Consider the following 20,104-nt stretch of genomic DNA (forward strand, 5'->3'; position numbering starts at 1 on the left):
AATGAGTGGAGGAATGAATGTCTGGCTCCTCACCTCTGCGATCGCACCTCTGTCCCCACCCAGGGCATAGAGCACACTGCTGGGAAGAAGCAGGCAGATGTCAAGTCCTCACTGAATTCTTGTTTGGACCACCCTCACCAGATCTAGCAGTCACTGTGGCATTGTGAGTGTTTGTGGGGCTGGGGGGCGGTGCTGAAAACTTACACAGGTGACATGAATCCTTTTGAGGGTATGGCTTCGCCTTCAGCCAGAGGTTAGAGCCTGGAGAACCACAGGCACTAAAGGACTCCCTGGTCCTGGAGCAGCACTGCAGCTTGTAGGGTACATGCCTTCCCACTCCCTCACCTCTCCTGATTCCAAATACCATTGTTCGTCAGCTTGCAACTGTGAGACCACAGGCCAACCAAATCCCATTATAATGCACAAATTGTACCTTCTCATGCACTTAGGTTAAATTTAGAATTCAAGTGCACTCATGTGAGTTAAATAACACAAGGCATTTTTTTTTTAATCAGGTGGTTTATTATTTTATTTTTTTTAGTGGGAATTTAAGTTACTTCAATAATGATCACTGACTTCGCTATAGAAAAACCTTCCAAAGTGACAGGAAAATAAGCCCAAAGGATCTGACTGACCAAGTGCCCATTCAAACAATATGCCTTTGTTGTGGAGCACCTTCAGAAAACCTAAGGTGTCGGGGGCCAGGGACAGGAGCAGGGCTGAGGATTGAGGGAGTGAAAGGGAGTCATAGAAGACTCTTCAGGAGGAATCAATCATCAAGAGTCAAGTTATTTAAAGTTGAAATGAGTGAGAATTTATTCACAACATATGTAGATCTATGAAAGTGATTATGCAAATAGGTGGGAAGGTGGCTCTTGAGAAGAATAGTAACACAGAAGCTTGGTCTCCAGCATGCTGGTCAGAGCTTAGCAAGATGGGAATCCATCCTGGTCCCCGTGGTTCCCTGTACTCTTCCCCCTAACACTAGCATTTTTTAAACAGGGGGAGGTTTACAGCTTTTCCCTCAAAGCCCAGTGGTAATGGCAGGTGACCAGCATCAGACTACTTTAGCCCCTTGGCCATCAAAGAGAACCCCTCCTTGGTGCTTTTTTTCTAAGGAAAAGATTTCTAGTAGAGGAGCTTTATATATATTTATATATATAATATATATACCAATTTCCAGAGATTTCCAATTGGTGAAGTGCTAGATGATTCTTTTTTTCCTCTTCCCCCCTCCAATCTCACATATTTGTTACTAAAGATAGACTGAAAAACCTTGTAGTCCAGTGCTGTCTTCCTCATATGCTACTACTGGCTGATTTTCAGACCCCCAATACAGATGGGCAAAAACGCAGGTGATAGGGAAGTAACCTGATTTGTCTGAAGCTTGATAACATGCTTTGTCCTGCAGGTTATCCAGCCATCTCAGAAACCAGGGGCCAGGAGCATCCCTCAAACTTCCATTAACCAGTCACCACTACCCACCCTGCCCCAAGCCCTCACAGCCCCACCCTGGGCTGGTCTTGTCTCATGTGACAACTGCTCCAATAGGCCATCAGAACGTTCTCGAATTTTCTCCCAGTGTCCGCTTCTTTCTGTCCAGGACATGCTCCCCGCTGTAGCCATGAGGGCGGATTTTCAGCTCCACGTAAGGAATGGAGAATTCATGTCCTTTCCATGGCTCCCAGTTCACCCCCTACATAAGAAAGCCAGCATAAAGAAGAGGCACTTGGGAGGAAGGAGGGGTGGCTTGCGATACAAAGGAATGCTTCTTTGTCAAGGGAAACCACTCCCTCTCTGCTTAGGGGAGAGAAAAATTAGAGGAGCCTTGACTGGGGTAGTTATCTGTCATAAGGGAAGTAGAGAGCCCAAGCTAGATACATACAGCCTCTGCTGGGCAGCCGAGGTTTGGCAGGCTGATGACTTGGAAGACCCCACCCCCACCCCCACCCCCACCCCCACCCCCCCCCACCCCAGTGGTTGGGAGGATGTGATGTGAGCCCAGGGGACGAGGAGACCACAGCAGCCGCAAAGCTAACAGGGTGTCAACCTGGCCAGCAATGCGCACATTATCTTTGCCTCGCTCTTTTCCTTTCCAAAAAATTAAAGGCAAAAAATAAACATATTAATTGGTCAATCGTGTAAAATCATTTTCAATTTAGGCTGTTTAGATACCAGCTCTGGGGTAACGAATAGCCTGCTGAAAACTAAATTTCATTTTATGTCTTTTGACTGGTGAGCGCAATAATATTTAATTCACTTAATAACCTTGCAACCTGGCCAATAAAGAGCCCAAGTGACCAATTTTATGTATTTTAATTTGTGAGGTAAATAATAAACAAGAAGCTAAATGCCTTGCAGACTGTGAAAAGCACATTAACCAGATGAATGTCTTTTATTAGCAAATGTGGGGATGCTTTAGGGCATGCTGGCTGTTCATTTCAAATATTTGATCTCTGATCGCAAGCTTCCCTGAGTCAGCCCACTAGCTGCCACCATGATTCATGGACCCACCCTCCTTGGCCTCCCCGGGGGGGAATGTTTCTTCTTCCCTCTGAAAAATCACTGAAGGATTGGGAGTCCCTGCTGCCTGATAGTAATCAAACTGTACCTGGACTTGAGATGTGCTAATATTTACAGTAATATTGGTAACTAGGTGAGTTCTGGGGAGAGGTGGCTTCCTGAAGGCTAGAATAGACCCCGGAAATAGAAACCCAAGATGGGGAGGAGCTTTTGGAGGGGATGGATTAATGATGAGCAGGAACAAAGATGCCATTTTCAAGTGGCTGTATGGGAGCAGCCAGGAGAGGCTCCACATCTGGCCAAGGAGTCAAGGTGATGTGCACAGGTCATAGAGGTTTGAGAAATCATCAGTAGCCAAGTTTCAGAGCAAGGAAGGGTAGAGTAGCCATCAAGAACTCTCAGTCCTGTGTGCACCTCCTGAAGTGGAGAGACTAATGGTCTACTCTGGGTAGACCCTGAGTGGCTTTGGATGAAGTGGATCCAAAGGTAGGTCTGATCAAAGGCAGAAAAGACTTTGTTTTCCTGGTGATCAGAGGATTTGAGAAAAATAGCCCTGGTTTCACTGGGAGAAAATCTAGAAAGAATTATGAATGGAATGTTTGTGCCCAGCCCCCCAATGCATATGTTAAAGCCCTAACCCTTAGTGTGATAGTATAGGGGGAGTAGGGGAAGACCTTGGGGAGGTAATTAGAGTTAGGGGAGATCATGAGAGTGGGATTAGTGCCCTTATTTTTTTCAAAGATTTTACTTATTGAGAGAGAGAGAGAGAGAGAGAACAAGCAGGAGGAAGGGGCAGAGGGAGAGGGAGAGAGAGAGAATCTCAAACAGACTCTACACTGAGAGCACAGAGCCCTACACAGGGTTTGATCTCACAACCCTGAGATCATGACCTGAGCTGAAACCAAGAGTCAGACACATAACCCACTGAGTCACCCAGGCACCCGCACCCCAGGATTAGTGCCCTTATAAGAAAAGGAGAGACCAGAGTGCTCTCTCTCTCTCTCTCTCTTTCTCTCCTATATGAGGACACAGTGGAAAGGCCACCATTTACAAGATGGAAAGAGAGTTTTTGCCAGGAACTGAATCTGCTGGTAACTTGATCTTGGACTTCCTAGCCTCCAGAACTATGAGAAATCAATGTGTGTTGTTCAAGTCACCCAACCTATGGTGTTTGTTACTAAGACAGTGTCCATGTGTGAACCAGTAAACAAATGGTGCATAATCCATATTATTTGTCTATCCAGCAGTGGACAGCCTGGGCTCCCACCCACCTATGCTAAGTAAGTGTATAGCACTGTGGGAATGCAGAGGGGGAAGGGCTGCAGCAGACAGGCAGGGGAGGCCTTGCCCTCAAGGCCGTGGAGCCTAGAGAAGAGCCCTACTGCCCTAACTGGAAGTGTCAGAAGGAGATGCGGAGCCAAATCAGCCTGGAGATGGTCGCTTTGGGAACTGAAAATTTTGAGCAGAGCTTGGGACAAAAAAAAAAAAAAAAAAAAAAAAATCCACCTGTCACTTACCTCACTGTGTTTGGTCTCTCCATATCTGCCATTGGGGTTGGCCAAGTGGCAGTTCTTGTACCACCAGCCACCATGATGTGTCAGGGCACAGTTGCTGAGGGCAATATCATTGTCTCTGTCAAAAGTTGTAAACTTCCATCCGTTGTGGTAAGTAAGAGCATCCCCTGCAGGAGAGGAGAGATGAGAGAAGTGAACGTCTAAGTTTTGCCACTGAGCTGGTGAGCGTGCTCTGGACTCAGCAGGACAATCTTAGGGCATGAAAACACCGAGGATCCAGCCAGTGATGTCACAGGTAATCACTCGTCTCTCAAAAGAGCCAAGATGAGGACATGATACAGACGATCAGATTCCCCTTCCTGGCCTGTCACCCAAACTTCGGCCTGTCACTCCAATAGCTTTGAAAGCCTTAACAGCATTCTCACTCTGATGCCCTGCCATCATGTGATGTAATCAAATATCCCAAACCATATCCATCAGCTCTCCCCACAGTACCTGACCACCCCCCACCCGCAGTAACCCCACTCCCGTCCTCCCTGTCTGCTCAACCATCCTCCCAGCCACCCAACTTCAAACTCCAAACCACACTGACAAACTTGTATCCTTTATCGAGCCCTTTCTCCTGCAGATCACTCACGGATGCTCTCGCTCCCACAGCTGCCACCCCGGCCTGTCCTCCTCTCTTCAGGTCTATCTCTACACAATGGCCCTCCTGGGGTTGAAGCACACGCATCCACATGCATGATCTCAGACTTAATGTCTTCCTTCCTGCCACAGGAAGAGAAGCTGCTCCTCCTTGCTTGGCTTTGCAGGCCTGTCCCTTGGCCATAGCCTTCGCACAATCTCTGAGCCCACTGTCCCCACAGGCACATGGCAGTTATGACCAGTGGAGGGGTCTGTCCTCCATTTCTCTCTGCCCTCCTCAGTCCAAATCCTGAGCATTCCTCAAAGCCCAGGCAGCCCCCACTCCTGAGGAGGGGCCAGTCTCTTTAATAATCCATCCACACACTCTCCTAGCACGCATGCCTGTTTCCCAAGCCCTCCTGACACATATGTATAGTTTAGGGCTTTGTGACATCCTGTCTGGAAATCCGCTTGCATCATTTTGCTTGTATCTCTACTATTTCCCCATCATATCTGTCATCTTTTTATCAGTTTTATTTCTTAATTCAGCTCCTAAGAGGTGATAAGGGCCTGTATCAATCCTAAGCTAAAGCAAATCATGTTCCTACAGTAAGAACACTTATGTTTTCGTCGGAGCTCTGAGTTACAGAGCCCTGTAACAGAGTTACAGACCCTTTCCCATACATACCCACCTCTGACCCCCACTCTAGCCTATGAGGTGGTCCCAGGAGGAAATGGACTTACAGAGGTTAGACTCTGTGGACTTGTCAAGGCCCCACTGTCCACAGACAGCAAGGCTGGGACTCAAACCTGGGTCCTCAGATTCCAAGTCCAGAGTTCTTCCCCAAACACCAACTTGCCTGAGGCTTCCTCATTTCTGCCTTTAGTTATGCTAACAAAGAGCAAGCCCACTGCTCTGGTTCTGCAAGTGTGGTCCAGTCCAGGGACCAGCAGCATCAGCACCACCTGAGAACTTGTTAGAAATGCACCTTCTCAGGCCCAGTCTCCCAGTCTGCAGAAGCAGAAACTCCTGAGGTAGTACCCACCTGCAAAGCAATCCGAGTTTTAACAAGCCCTTCCGATGACAAGCCCTTGGGGTGCAAGCGAAAGTCGGAGAACTTTAGTCTGCAACTTCATTTATTCGGGAAACCTCAGAACCCTAGCTGGGCCCCCGCATCACTCTAGGCTCTGAGAATACAGACAGAGGGAGTCCCTGCAAATACAGGCAGAGGGCGTCCCTGCTCTGGGGGTGCTGGGGTGCTAAGGGGTAGGTACTAGGGGGTGCTAGGGGGTACTAGGGGGCAGATCTATGGAAAGAGTTAACAACAGGTTGCAAAATGAGAAGGTCCCAGATTGTCTCTCTGACTTGGCAGCTTAAACAATGGGGCCTGCCGCACCACACCTAGCAGGGCAGCCCCAGCCACTCCGGCTAAGACAGCTGAAGGACTCTGTCCCCATTTGTTTCCTCCAATTGAGGAAAGGCAAGTCGTCGTCGCTGTGTCGCTGTATCGTCCGCATTTCCTCTCCCCTTCGGCTTTCTGGCAGATAGTTAAGTACAGCTTAAAATAACACATGATGGCTCCCTTGGTGACACATTTAATGAGCACAGCTTACCTACCTTGCATCTAAAGTTCCCAGAGCTGTTTTCCAAGAGTCTGTGCAAAGGCTATTTCTTAAGGATTTGTTTGTGGTTCTCTAACTTTAGGAGCTGGGATCAAGAAAAGTGAAGCAGGTTTCGGGCTAAGTGTGGCAGTCTATTGCACAGATAGATTTTCTCGCTTCCAGAAACTGAAGCCATGCTGACGTTCAGAGCACAGACAGTGAGTATACCCATGAATCAAAAAATCACTTTTCTCCGGTTGTCAGGCCCCCAGCCAACACAGTATTCTGATTTATTAAGCTTATCTCCCTAAGTCAGATAAAGTAGAGAAGCCAGTGGTGGTCAGACCCTCTCTCTTCTATTACGGTTTTAGGAGAAAACATTGGATGAGAAATAAGCACCCTTACATCTAGTATAATGGCTTTAGGTAGGCAGCTGGCTCTCCTCAGGGAGTGAGTTGGAGGGGTCAGTGGCAGGCCCAGAAAAGCCCAGGGTGCGGCCACTGAGCTGGTCATCTCCCATCTCATCTAACATGACTCCAACATCACCTCCTGAGGCAGGCAGGAAGGCCCAGACAACTGAGCCCCCACAGACCTGAGGAAGCTATCCACGTCATACATATCCCTCATAAGTCACACAGGACCATGTGTCTGGACCTTGGACCATGGGACTAGGAACGGGCCAAAGAAAGAGTGATGTGTGCCATTTTTGGCTTTCCCTCTTGTTCCTGGATGCAACATTTTTCCTCCTTAAGTACCAGTATTGAAAAATCCATTTCAAAGCGAGGAAGGCAATTTTGCATAGAGCAGTTCCTTACTGTGGAAATTTGGCATCCCCGGGCCCCCCCACCCAGCAGGTGCCCACCCTGCCCACTTTGTCACCTCCCTGATTCTCCTGTCACCCAGCTCTGGTGGAGTTCCTCAGTCACGCTTCCAAGTGAGCCCAGGGGGTGGACCCATCCCTGGTTGGGCATCACTGAGTCTCCCGTAGGTGGGACTTAAAACCAGCTGGAAACGATTGGCAAGCTCATAGAAATCACTCTGCTCCACCCTAAATGTCTATTTATGATGTCTATCATGATAACTTCTCCAAGAGACGAACAGCACCTTGAAAGTAGAGCCCATTAGCCGTCCTCCCTGCCCCACTCCCAGATTCAGAATCAGAAACTAAATTTATCCAGCATTGCCCTGCTGGGGTTTCCTTCACGGAGGAATGATGGGCTCTCTGCTAGGCATTCAGTGGAGGCAGAAGGTGAGGACCCCCCCTGGACAGGGCGAGTAGCAGAGATCCTTACTGGCACATTTCCCCCCAGGCCACACATCTCCGATTCTAAATCAGAGCCCTAGTGGGGGTAGCTGGCACCAGAGGTATCGGACTGTTCACCTTCTCTTTGAATGCCACATCCTCTAAACAGTACCTCATCATTTAGGACATGAGAAGCCAGAAGCTTCCTAAATTTCAAAACCCTCCTGGGGACCAATCAGCATACACAAGGAAGGCTAAAACCCCACTGAGCCCACCATGCAACTTCAGCGTTTCCAAGCAGGAATGACTGCTCCTATGGGGAGACCAGATCGTGGGCTGAATGAGCTGTGATCTAAAAGGTCTCCCAAGGCTTCCTAGTAAAAAAAACACATCCTCCACAACCTCAGAATGGGAATTACCCCCTAATCACAGTTAAAATGCAAATAGAGACCTGGGAGGAGAATCACATTAATTCGTGACTCTATTGACTCCTTCTCACTCACTTTCCCATTAGCATCAATGTTCATTTCCTGGTTATTTTAAGACAGGCCTTGGAAAAGCTACGTGTGCTTGGCAGAGAGAGAATGGGCAGCGCGTAGGCAGGCCCGAGGGGGTGGGTCCCCAGCCAGCAGGTGGGAGGGACGTCACTGTGCTTCAGGGAGAGACAGAGGACGCTGTATCTCACTGAGGAAGGTCCCACAAGGAGCCTCCCAAGGCCGGGACTCTTTAGCCTGAGAAAGGCAGACCAACTGATCACTGGGGTCAGTAGTAAAGGGGAATGAAAGGGATGACCAGATCTCCTCCACTTGGACTGAGCAGAGCAGGAGGGGGCCCATGGGGTCTCAGGGAGACTGCGATGTGTGCACCCCCTACTCCTAATGGTTAGAGCTCCCGGAATCAGCCTTCAGCAGCATCGTCTGATTTTACCCAGAGCTGGGGGAAAGGTAGGCAGAGTGCACAGTGGTACAAAATAGCATTTCCCAGTCCCCCCTCATTCAGTTTTATCCTTGTAATCCCATGAATGTCCGCCTGTTTTCCCAACTGTATTTTAACTGCCTTATTCTTGTGCCCAACTTTCATGTGTTACGTTGTACTGTGAGTGGATGTAGTGCTACATAGCGAACTTTTAGAAACTGTATATAAAGTAGAAAAGGGCTACCCAGCCCGCTTCCAGGGCATGGAGACCCAGGACCCCTGAGGAGAGAAGTGACAGTTCTTCTACAGCAGTGCATTTTTCCTCCCAAGGATTGTTCCCTGACATACTTTACCCTTCCCTTTGCACACTCCCCTGCCCCTCTGAGCCCCTGAACAATTCTCCAGCAGGTGCCCACCCTGCCCACTTTGTCACCTCCCCGGTTCCCTTGTCACCCAGCTCACACCTTCACTGACCCTGGGGCAAGCTATCTGGGTCTCAGGGAGTCCCCTTTACAGCATAAAACATCTATAAGATTGCACAGAAAGTTCTTGCTATTAAAATCATGTTTGAAACTCACCTACTCTGCACCAGGCTCCAGGCTAAGCACTGGGAAATAAGAGCAAATCAAAGTTCATGTGATTTTTTTTAAAACAATTAAATTATAAGATCTACAAGAAACTTTGCCTTAGTTGTTGGCCACTTCGGATCATGGCCCCAGACACTAAGAGGTGTCTGTTCATGGTCCTCTGCCATTAGGGGGTTCTAGAGTGGCCTCAGGCTTCACGAGCACACTCTCTGCTCAATCTCTGCTCACCATGGACTCTCCCAGGCCTGGGGGCCCCTTCCTTTTTTCCCATCTGAGTCCTACCCTTGCTACCCAGCTTCAGCCTACTGCCCTCCAGGAAGCTTCCTTCAACTGCCTGGGGCCTCAATGTACCCACTTTCTCACATGCTAGAGCTCTTCATTTGCTTCACCACTTTCGTGGCTCTTTGCAAAAGTTACTTTTGGTGATTACTTAGGTGTTTACATGGCAGTCTGAGGGGACAGATCATGGCCCACATAGGGCGTTACACATTCCTACATAGCTGGTCACCCCAAAGTCAAAAGCACATAGAATCAAACAACAGGGATCCCTGGGTGGCGCAGCGGTTTAGCGCCTGCCTTTGGCCCAGGGCGCAATCCTGGAGACCCGGGATCGAATCCCATGTCGGGCTCCCGGTGCATGGAGCCTGCTTCTCCCTCTGCCTGTGTCTCTGCCTCTCTCTCTCTCTCTCTCTGTGTGACTATCATAAATAAATAAAAATAAAAAAAAAAGAATCAAACAACAGACTCACTTGTTGGAGGTTCAAAACTATATATACAGGCTTAAAATATGACATTAAAACGGTAACTATCCCGTCCCTCTTAAACAGGATATTCTGTGATATAATCTCAGTATTTCAGTCGTGTGGCTTGACTTTGTTTTCTTCTTTCACAACTGAACACACTGTCAACCGGCTTATGTCCAATGAGACACTCATCAAGGTTAGATGTTCCCTGCTTTCAGCTGAACTGCTAACTTGTGTTGCTACAGTAGTACGAAATTAATGAGACCTACACTTCTTGTTTGAATCAGCACTTTCATTTTTCCCTTTACTTACAGCAAAATGCTGCAAAATATTTAAATAATCACACACACACACACACACACACACACACACACACACTTCTGTGGAAGGACAGCAGCCACATTGCTGGAGCCCAGTGAAAGGCACCAAAAACCACTCAGGATATGGGCTCATTGGCTGATCATGGGAAGTGTAAGAGGAGGGCTTTCGCTGGTGAGGGGATCAATGTATAATGTACAAAAGTTCCAACTTTAAGATGGTCAAGGATTGCTTTCACGTCTGTTTCCCCCCAACTCCCTGCAGGGAGCAGGGCCTCAACCATCAATGAGGACAATTCACCTCCACAGAGCAATATTTCATGCCCCAGATCCATGACATGCGGTGGTCCAATCCTGATATACCCAGAAAGCAAGAGACCTTAGCAGGGGGGAAATGTGTTTTCCTACCTGCTGTGCCTCTGTATTTCCCGACTGTGAGCCTGTACCTCTCCTTGCTGGAAGCCACTTGGAATAAATCATATACGGCATAGGCAGATTCGTTGGCAGTCTGTAGGTCCACTCTTACTTCATACCGGGTCGGGGTGCCAGTGGTGAGATTGTGTAGCTTGTCAAGTCCTAAAAATAAGGAAGGGAATTCCGATAACCAATCGACCTACACGTGCAAGCACTCACCTACTAGCATCTGAGATTTTCAGCACCCAAGTCACCTTAGCCTCTGCCTCCTCTGCTAATGTGGGCTGTTCTCACACTAGCTCTTTTGGGATGCCTGTATTCCCATCCTATTATTTCTTTGGCACAGCCATGTTAATGAATGTGGAGACCACGTCCTCTGGGGAGGAGCAGTGGAGGGCAATCATGTGGTGAACCTGCCCCTTGAGTCTTCTCTAAAGCAGAAGCACTTCCCAGATCATCCCTGCATCCTGCCAAGTGGAAGAGGACATCGACTACTACTGTGGGGTCACTGAAGGAATTCTGTGCCAAGCAAACCACAAACAACATGTACTCTAGGGGTTCCTTGGTGGCTCAGTGATTGAGTGACTGCCTTGGGCTCAGGTCGTGATCCCAGAGTCCCAGAATCGAGTTCTGCATCAGGCTCCCGGCAGGGAGTCTGCTTCTCCCTCTACCTATCTCTCTGCCTCTCTCTGTGTGTCTTTCATGAATAAATAAATAAAATCTTTTAAAAAAATCATATACTCTATCAGACACTGGGTCTCCAGGTTATGATTTTTTAATACTTTATTTCCCTACTGAAGTTCTTGGTTATTTCACTCTCTGTGAATATCTGCTCCAGAGTGGAGCAGAAGGAAAAGGAAAAACGGTCCCCATAATGACTGGCATTACTAGTGGAACTGCAGGGATTACAGGCATGCCCTCCTAATAATAGCCCAGAATCCCCATTGGTCAACTATTTTTCTAAGACATGCAGGCTCCAGGCCGATCCTGTGGGGCTTACATGCAGCATAAAGACCACCTGTAATGGCCCCACCCTGTCACAAGCCCAGCACATGAGAACCTTCCCAGAGACCTGGCCCCTGACACCTTGATGGGCAGGTGCCTCCAGGGGTCCGGTCCCTGGCAGTGGGGACATCCTCCTGAACGTGGTGAGCCTTCTCAAGTGGCCCAAGCAGCTCTGGGGGTTGCAATACCCCCTCCACAATACAGCCCTCCTAAAATCTCAGAGATCATACCAAGCCAGAACTCCTTCATGGGGTCCCCGAAACCTTCCACATAGGTGCGCCAGCGCTTGAAGAAATCCAGCTGCCCAGTGTTGCGCCTCTGGAAGACCTGTAGAGGGAGACAGACCTTTCATTCTGGCACACCTGAACAGACATGGCTGAGCCTAAGTAGACAGGAGCTTGGGTGGGGAGCTGCCCTGAGGCAGGACAGGGGCAGAGAGAAGGTCAAACTGATGTGGTTACAGATTTAAAGCAGAATTGAAAGAGAGGGCAAAGCCGGAGTGATCCTTGGGGTTTGGGCTTGTGGCACTGGACGGCTGTCCATTCAGCTCTCACTGAGATGGGGGCTCCAAGTGGAGACAGGTGCTGTGGGTGTGAGCTCACCTGGGACTAGGTAAGGACGAGCCACTCCTGACATAACCTGGTGAATGAAGATGCCATAGTAGTAGCTGGGCGTGAGGGCCAGGGCTCTGAAAAGAGAGCTGGGCCAGACTTGCACAGGTAAGCGTGTGTCAGAGATGATGCTAAGCATTCACCCCAAGTCCCATTTCACTTTCCTGTCCCCAGGAACACTGATAGGAGGAACTCTTCTTTTTTAGGCTCCCTTGCAATGAAGCCGGAGCCATGTGATTCATCCTAGCCAAAGGGCAGGGAGGCAGGGGGGCCCTCCATGCTTTCTCTTCCACTGCCCTATGCCTTGCCCCCCCCCCCCCCCGCCACTGCTGAGTAGGCCGAGTGTCAACAGGGCAGAGCCATGACTTGGAATCAGCCTAAATCCCGGAGTCACCACTTAGAAGTGACTGCCACACCACCAAGACTTTGCACGCATGAGAAGAAACTCTTTGTGTCTTAGATCATCGGACTCTGGCGTCAGCACACTGCCACAGCATAGCCCCGCTCTATCTTAATGAATCCAGAAACCCACGGGGACATAGTAAAGCAAACCCGCTGGAGAGGCTGAGACCCCGAGAAGAAAGTGAGAACTAAAAAAAGAACACGGGCTAACATCAAGTCTCCGGACCTCCACTACACCACAGCCAGGTGCAGAGGATGCACTCATGGAGGAGGAGGAGGAGGAGGACCCAGGTGTGTAGAAGGACACCCAGGATAACATGGGACCGCACAGATAACACAGAGAAAGGTGTGGCCGCTGGTGTCAAAGGCAGGTAACACGAGGCCTAGGAACACGTGTCCATGGGATGTAGTGACACAGGAATCACGAGGGACTCCCGCAGAGGCTGTGTTGGAGAGAGATGAGGGCAGCAGCCAGCGGGAACAGCCTGCAGCGTGAGTGAGAAGGGGGAGCAGACGCAGCCTGGGGTCCCGCTATTTCATGAAACCGCACGCTGCCTCCTTTCCCGAAGCTCCTCTGCTGGGGGGTGGGGGGGAGGCAGTGCCAGTCAGAGCAAATCGGATGCTTTCACATGAGGTAGACCTGAAAAGTACCTACAAGCTAAACACTCCTGTGTATACGACTGGAACTGATAGTAACCGATGTCATTCCTTGTGACCTTGAAAGCCACACACGACACCATCCTAGCTCCAGGCAGAAATGACTCTGGAACTCTGGAAGGCTGGACCGGCATCTGTCTCCATCCACTTTCCCTGTACTCCTTCAAATGCAGGAGCCCCGACACACAACTCCACCTCCCTGCTTTCCATCCTGCTTCACAGCAGGTGCCTTGAAGTAAAACACAGTATCTCAAATTTGATAAGGTAAACCTCCCAATATTTGTGCATTTCTGTTTTTTCTTGGAAGAGACGGGGAGGGCGGAGAGGACAGGCTGCGTGCAACAATGCTGCCAGCTCCACAGGGGAGCTCACATTTGACCCCCTTCTGAGGCACAAGCCACCTTCGCTGGCCCAGGAAGCATGGAACTGGGGGCATCCAGGGCAAACCCGGGGCTTAGAGGGTGACCACGGCCACCGGCTGGCCAGCGGCAATGAGCCAGTCCCCTCTATCACCAAGCCTCGGCCAGCTGCGTGACAAACAGGGTTAGAAGCGGGAAGGAAAAGTCCATCTCAGAGGTGCTGGAGAATCAGGGAGAGGGTAAGTGTAAAAATGTTCTACAAGGCTACCGAGGTGCTGAGCAGAATTGAGGGGATGACTGGCCAAGTAATTACCTACTGCCTGAACATCATGGTTTCTTTCCCCTTTTGTCCTTACGTCAGAGACTCACACGCCTCTTTGGCTTCCTTCAGTTCTTCATCTGCTTATCTGCTCATGTAACCACCGTGTACTGAACGGTGTGCTGGCTCCAGGCCAAGTCCCTATGATGCCATTTTACAGATGTGAAAGTGCAGAAAAGTGATTAGCCAGATTAAATAATAATCAGCTGATTCTTTAGTGGCCGATGCAAGGCTAAAACACGGATCTCCTCATCTTTTCATCAGAAAGTTTGAAAATGCCAGCTTTACTGAGTCTATATTCCAAAAGTCATTTAAGATTCTGGGGCTAACTGTTCATTTCCTAGCATGCTGCCCACTCCAGTCCCTTCCCCAGGACTCTTCCTTTGCCATCGACGGTGGAATCCCAGGGTACACGCCGCCGTATGGATGTTTGGTTCCTTGTACATCGAGTCCTATCACATTCCCACTAACATAATTAGTTATGGTGCAAGGTCAGCCTCAGATCTGATCCTGCCCTCCTGGGACAAGCACTTTACAAAGGCAATCTCCAATCAATGATAGGGGTTTGTCCCCCTGATTTTTTTTAAAGATGGGTTTATTTTAGAGAGGGAGCACGGGCAGTGGGAGGGGCAGAGGGAGAGAGAAAGAGAGAGGGGCAGAGAAGCTGAGCACAGCACATGATGCAGGGTTCGGTCCCAGGATCCCAAGATCATGACCTGAGCCGAAACAGAGTTGGGCGATTAACTGACTGAGCCAACCAGGCATCCCTCCCTGATTTTTTTTTTTTTTTTATAATCTTCAACTCAGCTAGGAAAACTGTGAACAATGGTTTGTTGCTCTCTGCATCACTATTGAGACCCAGCTCTGCACTTACTAGGAATGTCCTTGGGCAAGTTAGTTAACCTTGACAAGCCCTGTTTTTCTGGACTATTAGATCAAGATGTTAATAGCCCATTTGTCAGGCTCTTAAATCAAGGCTTTAGCAAGATCACTAATCCTGATAAATCATAAAAGTGGGAAGGCCAGAGACTGGCACATGCAGATATAATAAGTTATTATTATATCTCAATAAATGTTAGTTTGTATGTTATTATTTCAGATTCCAAATGAAGTGACCCACCATGATCATTTGTACATCTTGATCAAGCAGACTGATTTGACTCCCTCAGAATCTAGCCCATTCCCATTCAATGCAGTGCAAACACCTTATATGAATTGTGTGGAGTAACAGAAGCCCCTTAGCAGGTACGCCTCAAGGCAGCAGAGTTCTACACTCTAGAGCTGTCACTGCACTCTAGAACTTACTCAATGTCCTGATTCCATGGGGAGGAAAAAATGAAAATGTCATTTAAATGCCTGTGGAAAGAACTTCTAATGTAGTCCTTAAGGTTTGCAAGATGGAAAACAAAGATGGAAAGGCTTGAGGCCCTTAAATATTCCCATATGGTCCTCAGTCTGGTCTGCCCCCTGCGGCATCAATTACCTCAGAGTTGGGTTCTTCTGGCCTCTTCATCACATTGGGTTCGTGCCACTCCATAGAGAAAAATTTCCTTAAAAGGATTTTAGAAGCTCCATTTAAAAGAGCAATGTAGGGATCCCTGGGTGGCGCAGCAGTTTGGCGCCTGCCTTTGGCCCAGGGCGCGATCCTGGAGACCCGGGATCGAATCCCACGTCGGGCTCCCGGTGTATGGAGCCTGCTTCTCCCTCTGCCTGTGTCTCTGCCTCTCTCTCTCTCTCTCTGTGTGACTATCATAAATAAATAAAAATTTAAAAAAAAATAAATAAATAAAAAATAATAAAAGAGCAATGTACTGGGGTGTCTGGGTGGCTCAGCCGGTTAAGTGTCTGACTCTTGGTTTCAGCTCAGGTCATGATCTCAGAGTCATGAGATCGAGCTCTGCATGGGGTCCTATGCTCAGCAGGGAATCTGCTTAAGATTCTCTCTCTACCTTTGCCCCTCCTTCCACTCATGCTCTCTCTTTAAATAAATAAATAAATAAATAAATAAATAAATAAATAATAAATAAATAAATAAAATCTTTAAAAAAAAATAAAAGAGCAATGTACTAAGGTCATTTCTCAGTGGCAAAAGACTCTGGAGCCCAAAAACATTGAAACCATTAGTAAAAGATTTGGTGTAGAAGTTTTCAGGATTCTGCTTGTTTTCTGGACTGTGACAGCATTGAAGAGAACCCTACAGAATCTCAGTTCATGTACCACCTTAAGGAGTCTAGGTCAGAAAACAAGACTTGGGATGGGGGTGAGGGACTGGTGTTGGTTAGAACTCAGAGTGATTTGAATATTTTTGGAACTGACCTCGGTGTCTGTGAGCAGGTTGGAGAAGGCAAGCTCCTTGAGGGCAGGGATTTGGGTCTGTTTGGTTCACTGCTGGCTCTTGAATATATAAAACACTGCTTGACATATAGTAGGCACTCAATAAATTTTTGTGAAAAAAGCTGGGATATTCCCAGGCAGGCAGACTGGCATGTATCTTTCTAGAGGTTGCCCTAGTCAAGCAGCCCCTCCCCCTAGGGGAGGCTGGCTTTCAAAAAAGGCCACACCGGACGAGACTAACCTTCTGCCAATGGTCAAGTATGGGCACAAGGCAGGAAAGTGGCTTCAAGCCTGAAGAGATTGAATGCTTAGGAGAGTTCTGATGAAAAGCAGTGGGTACAGCCCTATGGGTCTGCTCAGGTGGGAGTCCCTCCCATGTTATATTCTGTTCAGTTATTTTTATAAATCAATCAGGAATTTCCCCCACCCAATCCAGTTCCTGCCTTTCAGATGCAGCTGTGCCAATAAGTTTTCTTCACTGCTACTTCTCAGATGGGACCATTTTATCCGCGGCTGCTCCAGTGTCTTTGGTTTCTCAGGCCCCTGAGCAAACGTGTAAATGAATGTAGTTTGAGTACAGGGAGCTCATGCTTTCTCCTCCCCACAATGAGCTGTGGATGCACAGCAGGTAAGGCCTCATGCTGGTTCGGAGATGGTGAAAGCCTCTATCCATTCAGGCACAGGAGAAGGCAGTGGGGGGAGAGGGGATCAGATTGCAACCCTCAAAGGCAGCTCATCATATAATTGGATCAGGGTGATGCAATCAAAGTAGGTGCCATGTGGTATAAGCAGACAATGGCCCAAGGGAATAAAGCGGTGTCCACACAGCAGAGAGACCACCAGCACACTGCCAAGGTTCCCTCTTTCAGGCTTTAGTCTTTCAAACTAAAGTTTTGCTTCTGAACTGAGGAACAGGATGCAGAACTGAGACAAAGGGCTTCAGTTTGGAGGCCTGAGGCCCAAAGAGGTCATGTGTTTCCATCTTGGATGGGTCGAGAGGACCCTCAGAGAAAACCAATGACCTGGAAGGCTGGAGTCCTGAAACCTGCTCCCAGCTTTTGTCATTAATTCTTTCAAACTGCCAAGGCACTTCTCCCTGTGAGCCTCAACTTACCTATTTATAAAATAGAAATAATGACCTCTGTCACTTACTCGAAAAGTTCTGTGTGAGAGTCGTGTTTATGACAGAGTGTGGAAGAGCAGAAAATATAGGTGATGCATACACAGTGGGCATTATTAGATGCTGATAAGCCTATGGGCTCCATTAACCTTTGCAGGTGTGAAGCACCTTCAGGCTCTGTTCTTACAGCAGGGTGGGCTGGGGGCAGGCTGGGATCTCTCTGAAAGCAAGGGTGAGCCACCACAGCTCCTATCTCCCCTGGATAAAGACTCACAATCCAGCCGCCTCCATCCGTGTCCATGTCGCAGTACACCTGCAGGGGCCGGCTGGCGTCGCCATGCAGGTAGATGGTGTATAGACCGCTGACAACATTGCTGTTCTGTTGAACTTGACTGCAGTCTGAAGGATGTGGAAAGCGGGCACCAACTAGGAATCCAGCAGAGAGGTGGTGTCGTTAGGAGAAGGGCAAGGAAGAAGGAGCGGGGCTTGTCTTCTATTTTTGAGATCCTTTATTTTGTTTAGAAATTATTTCATAACCTCCTACTACATTGCTTCCTCCAACTCCTCAGTGAGATCTTATGTTTCTCATTCACCCTGCTGTCACCAAACCCTTCTGATATACTAGAAATAAGCTCAAGCTCATATCACTTCCTGCTGCAACTCCCACAGAAGAACATCCTGTTCTGCTCCCCTTTTTCTACCATGAGATGGACTTCATTTGAACCCCTAACTCTATCCCTAGGGCCCCATTTCTAAAGGAATCCATCACTCTGTCCACCTACTCCTCCGTGGACACTTTGCTGGGCCCTCTAATGCTTGTCCTCTACCATGTTCTAATAGACATCTTACCTGTGGAAAGGGTGGTGGAGACACTCCTGCTCCGGCGATCACCCTTAAAGGCGATCAAGGAGACAGGGTAGGTGATGCCCTGCTCAAGGCCTTGCAGCTCGAGCCTCTCATCCCCTCTTCCAAGCTGTATCTCCTACCAAACAAAGGAGATAGTAGACAGTCAGTGTGTCACCCCTAGTGCCCTAGGGGTGAGTCAACAGCATTCCCTGGTACTAAGGACAGACGTTCTCTGAGATGATGATGTTTTGTTTCTTTGAGGGCTTGGTAGCACCCAAGGGGGTCCCAGGAGCTTCCCTGGAGGCTGGTGCCACGGAGATTCAACCTGCTGGAAGCACCAGCAGAGAGCCAGCAACAGGTCCTGCCCCTGGGGGAGCCCCCACCAGGTCTCCTGGGAACCTCAGCCTCCAGATGCATGCTGGGACACCAGCTACAGCCATCGAGGCTGGCAATGCTGGGCTGACAAGCCAACAAGGGAAATAAAAGTGACCACTGATATGCAAAGCAGGCCAGAAGTGGCCTCTCAATACTTCCTTCAGAACCTATCTTATTTCCTCTACAAACACAGGGCTAACTTTCCTTGGTGAGCTGGCAGAAGCAATCACTGAGATCATGAATAAATCAAAGCGCCCTTCCTTTTCCCTTTCCTCCCTTCTTTCTTGCTGAGAAGAAAGAAGAATTTTCTATCAGAACAATTTACAAAAATGTGCTGGCCCTTGGATTCCAGGTGGGAGGTATAACTCTTGAAATGAGGGTTAATCAATTCATTCAATAAATATTTACTGAGCACCTCTTGTGTGCCAGGTTCTAAGCACTTTCAATATACAGTGATAGATAAAAAAGACAAAAAGTCCTTGTCCTCATGGAGCTAATATTAATTGGGAAAGACAAACAATAAAAAAAAATAACACGGGACAGATGTGTGGCCAGCAAATATGCAATGGTCAGCTAGGAGCGGGCACAAAGGTTAGTCTTATGAAATGAGGCCACATGTATGATGTCAACAAGTAACTGCGTAGCACCCTCCCTTACCACAGCAGATGATCACTAAGGATCAGCTCATTTCTCAGCAGGTCACCATCATACTGGCATTCAAGCTGGGGGGCCCAAGTCACCTGCTTCATACAGAGGTGGAACATGGGTACCAAGAGGAAAAACCAAGAAGTTTCCAGTACCTTAATGGTGCCATCTGGGAATTGGTAGGTGAGAATGTAGCCATCAATCTGAGCAGAGGGGGATGTCCAAGTCAACACCCCTCCAGACTGTGTTATAGCAGATGGACGAAGGTTTTTGGGAGGGTCGATGTCTGTATATAAAAGGCCAGATAATTATGATTACTAAGTATTATTCCAACGAGGGCACGATCATTTTTGATGTGTTAACATTTTTTTTTTTTAGGATTTTATTTATCTATTCATGACAGACACAGAGAGGGGCAGAGGCAGAGACGTAGGCAGAGGTAAAACCAGGCTCCCTTTGGGGAGCCTGATGCAGGACTGATCAAGTCCAGGACCCCAGAATCATGACCTGAGCCAAAGGAAAATGCTCAACCACTGAGCCACCCAGATGCCCCAACATATTTTCTCCCTACTTCTCCTCCCATTTCTTTTCCTCCTGTCCAGCAAGTAACAGTTTCCTCCTGTCTGCTCTTCCTTGCCACCAGCCCCTTATGACCCTTGTTTCCAAAAGCACACACCGACTGAGAACAAGGGGATTAAAGAGGAAGGGGTTGAGTGGGTGCAGATTCTCCAAGAATGATGGGTATGAGCAATCTAGAGTAGCAGAGGGGTTCTCCGAGATGGCAGGGTTCCCAAAGGGGCATGGGATACTGAGAGAATGCAGGTCTGAAAAGGCCCTGAGCCCAGAAACCAGGGATCTCAGCAAACACCTATCTGGAAAGATGATCCAACTCCAGGCATTCAGCCTGCCTCTCCATGCTTAGCACTGGGAAACTTCCCAGGACTGTACA

At 48.5% G+C, this 20,104-nt stretch overlaps 1 protein-coding gene across 5 annotated transcripts in view; it reads right to left on the reverse strand.

Annotated features, from left to right (window-relative positions):
• Nucleotides 1–791: 791 nt before the first annotated feature.
• The window catches only part of TNN (tenascin N), a 62,948-nt gene continuing 43,635 nt past the window's right edge, over nt 792–20,104 (reverse strand). For all 5 annotated transcript variants that reach the window (XM_038542437.1, XM_038542439.1, XM_038542438.1 and 2 more), the window contains 7 exons: nt 19,311–19,441; nt 18,139–18,271; nt 17,564–17,715; nt 11,718–11,814; nt 10,477–10,644; nt 4,041–4,204; nt 792–1,696 (listed from right to left, as the gene is read on the reverse strand). In XM_038542437.1, the coding sequence (XP_038398365.1) occupies nt 1,556–1,696; nt 4,041–4,204; nt 10,477–10,644; nt 11,718–11,814; nt 17,564–17,715; nt 18,139–18,271; nt 19,311–19,441 (986 nt within the window). In that variant the 3' untranslated portion in view covers nt 792–1,555. The remainder of the gene's footprint in view (nt 1,697–4,040; nt 4,205–10,476; nt 10,645–11,717; nt 11,815–17,563; nt 17,716–18,138; nt 18,272–19,310; nt 19,442–20,104) is intronic.

This window comes from Canis lupus, chromosome 7 (genome assembly GCF_011100685.1).
Source record: "Canis lupus familiaris isolate Mischka breed German Shepherd chromosome 7, alternate assembly UU_Cfam_GSD_1.0, whole genome shotgun sequence".
Classification (NCBI taxonomy): Eukaryota; Metazoa; Chordata; class Mammalia; order Carnivora; family Canidae; genus Canis; species Canis lupus.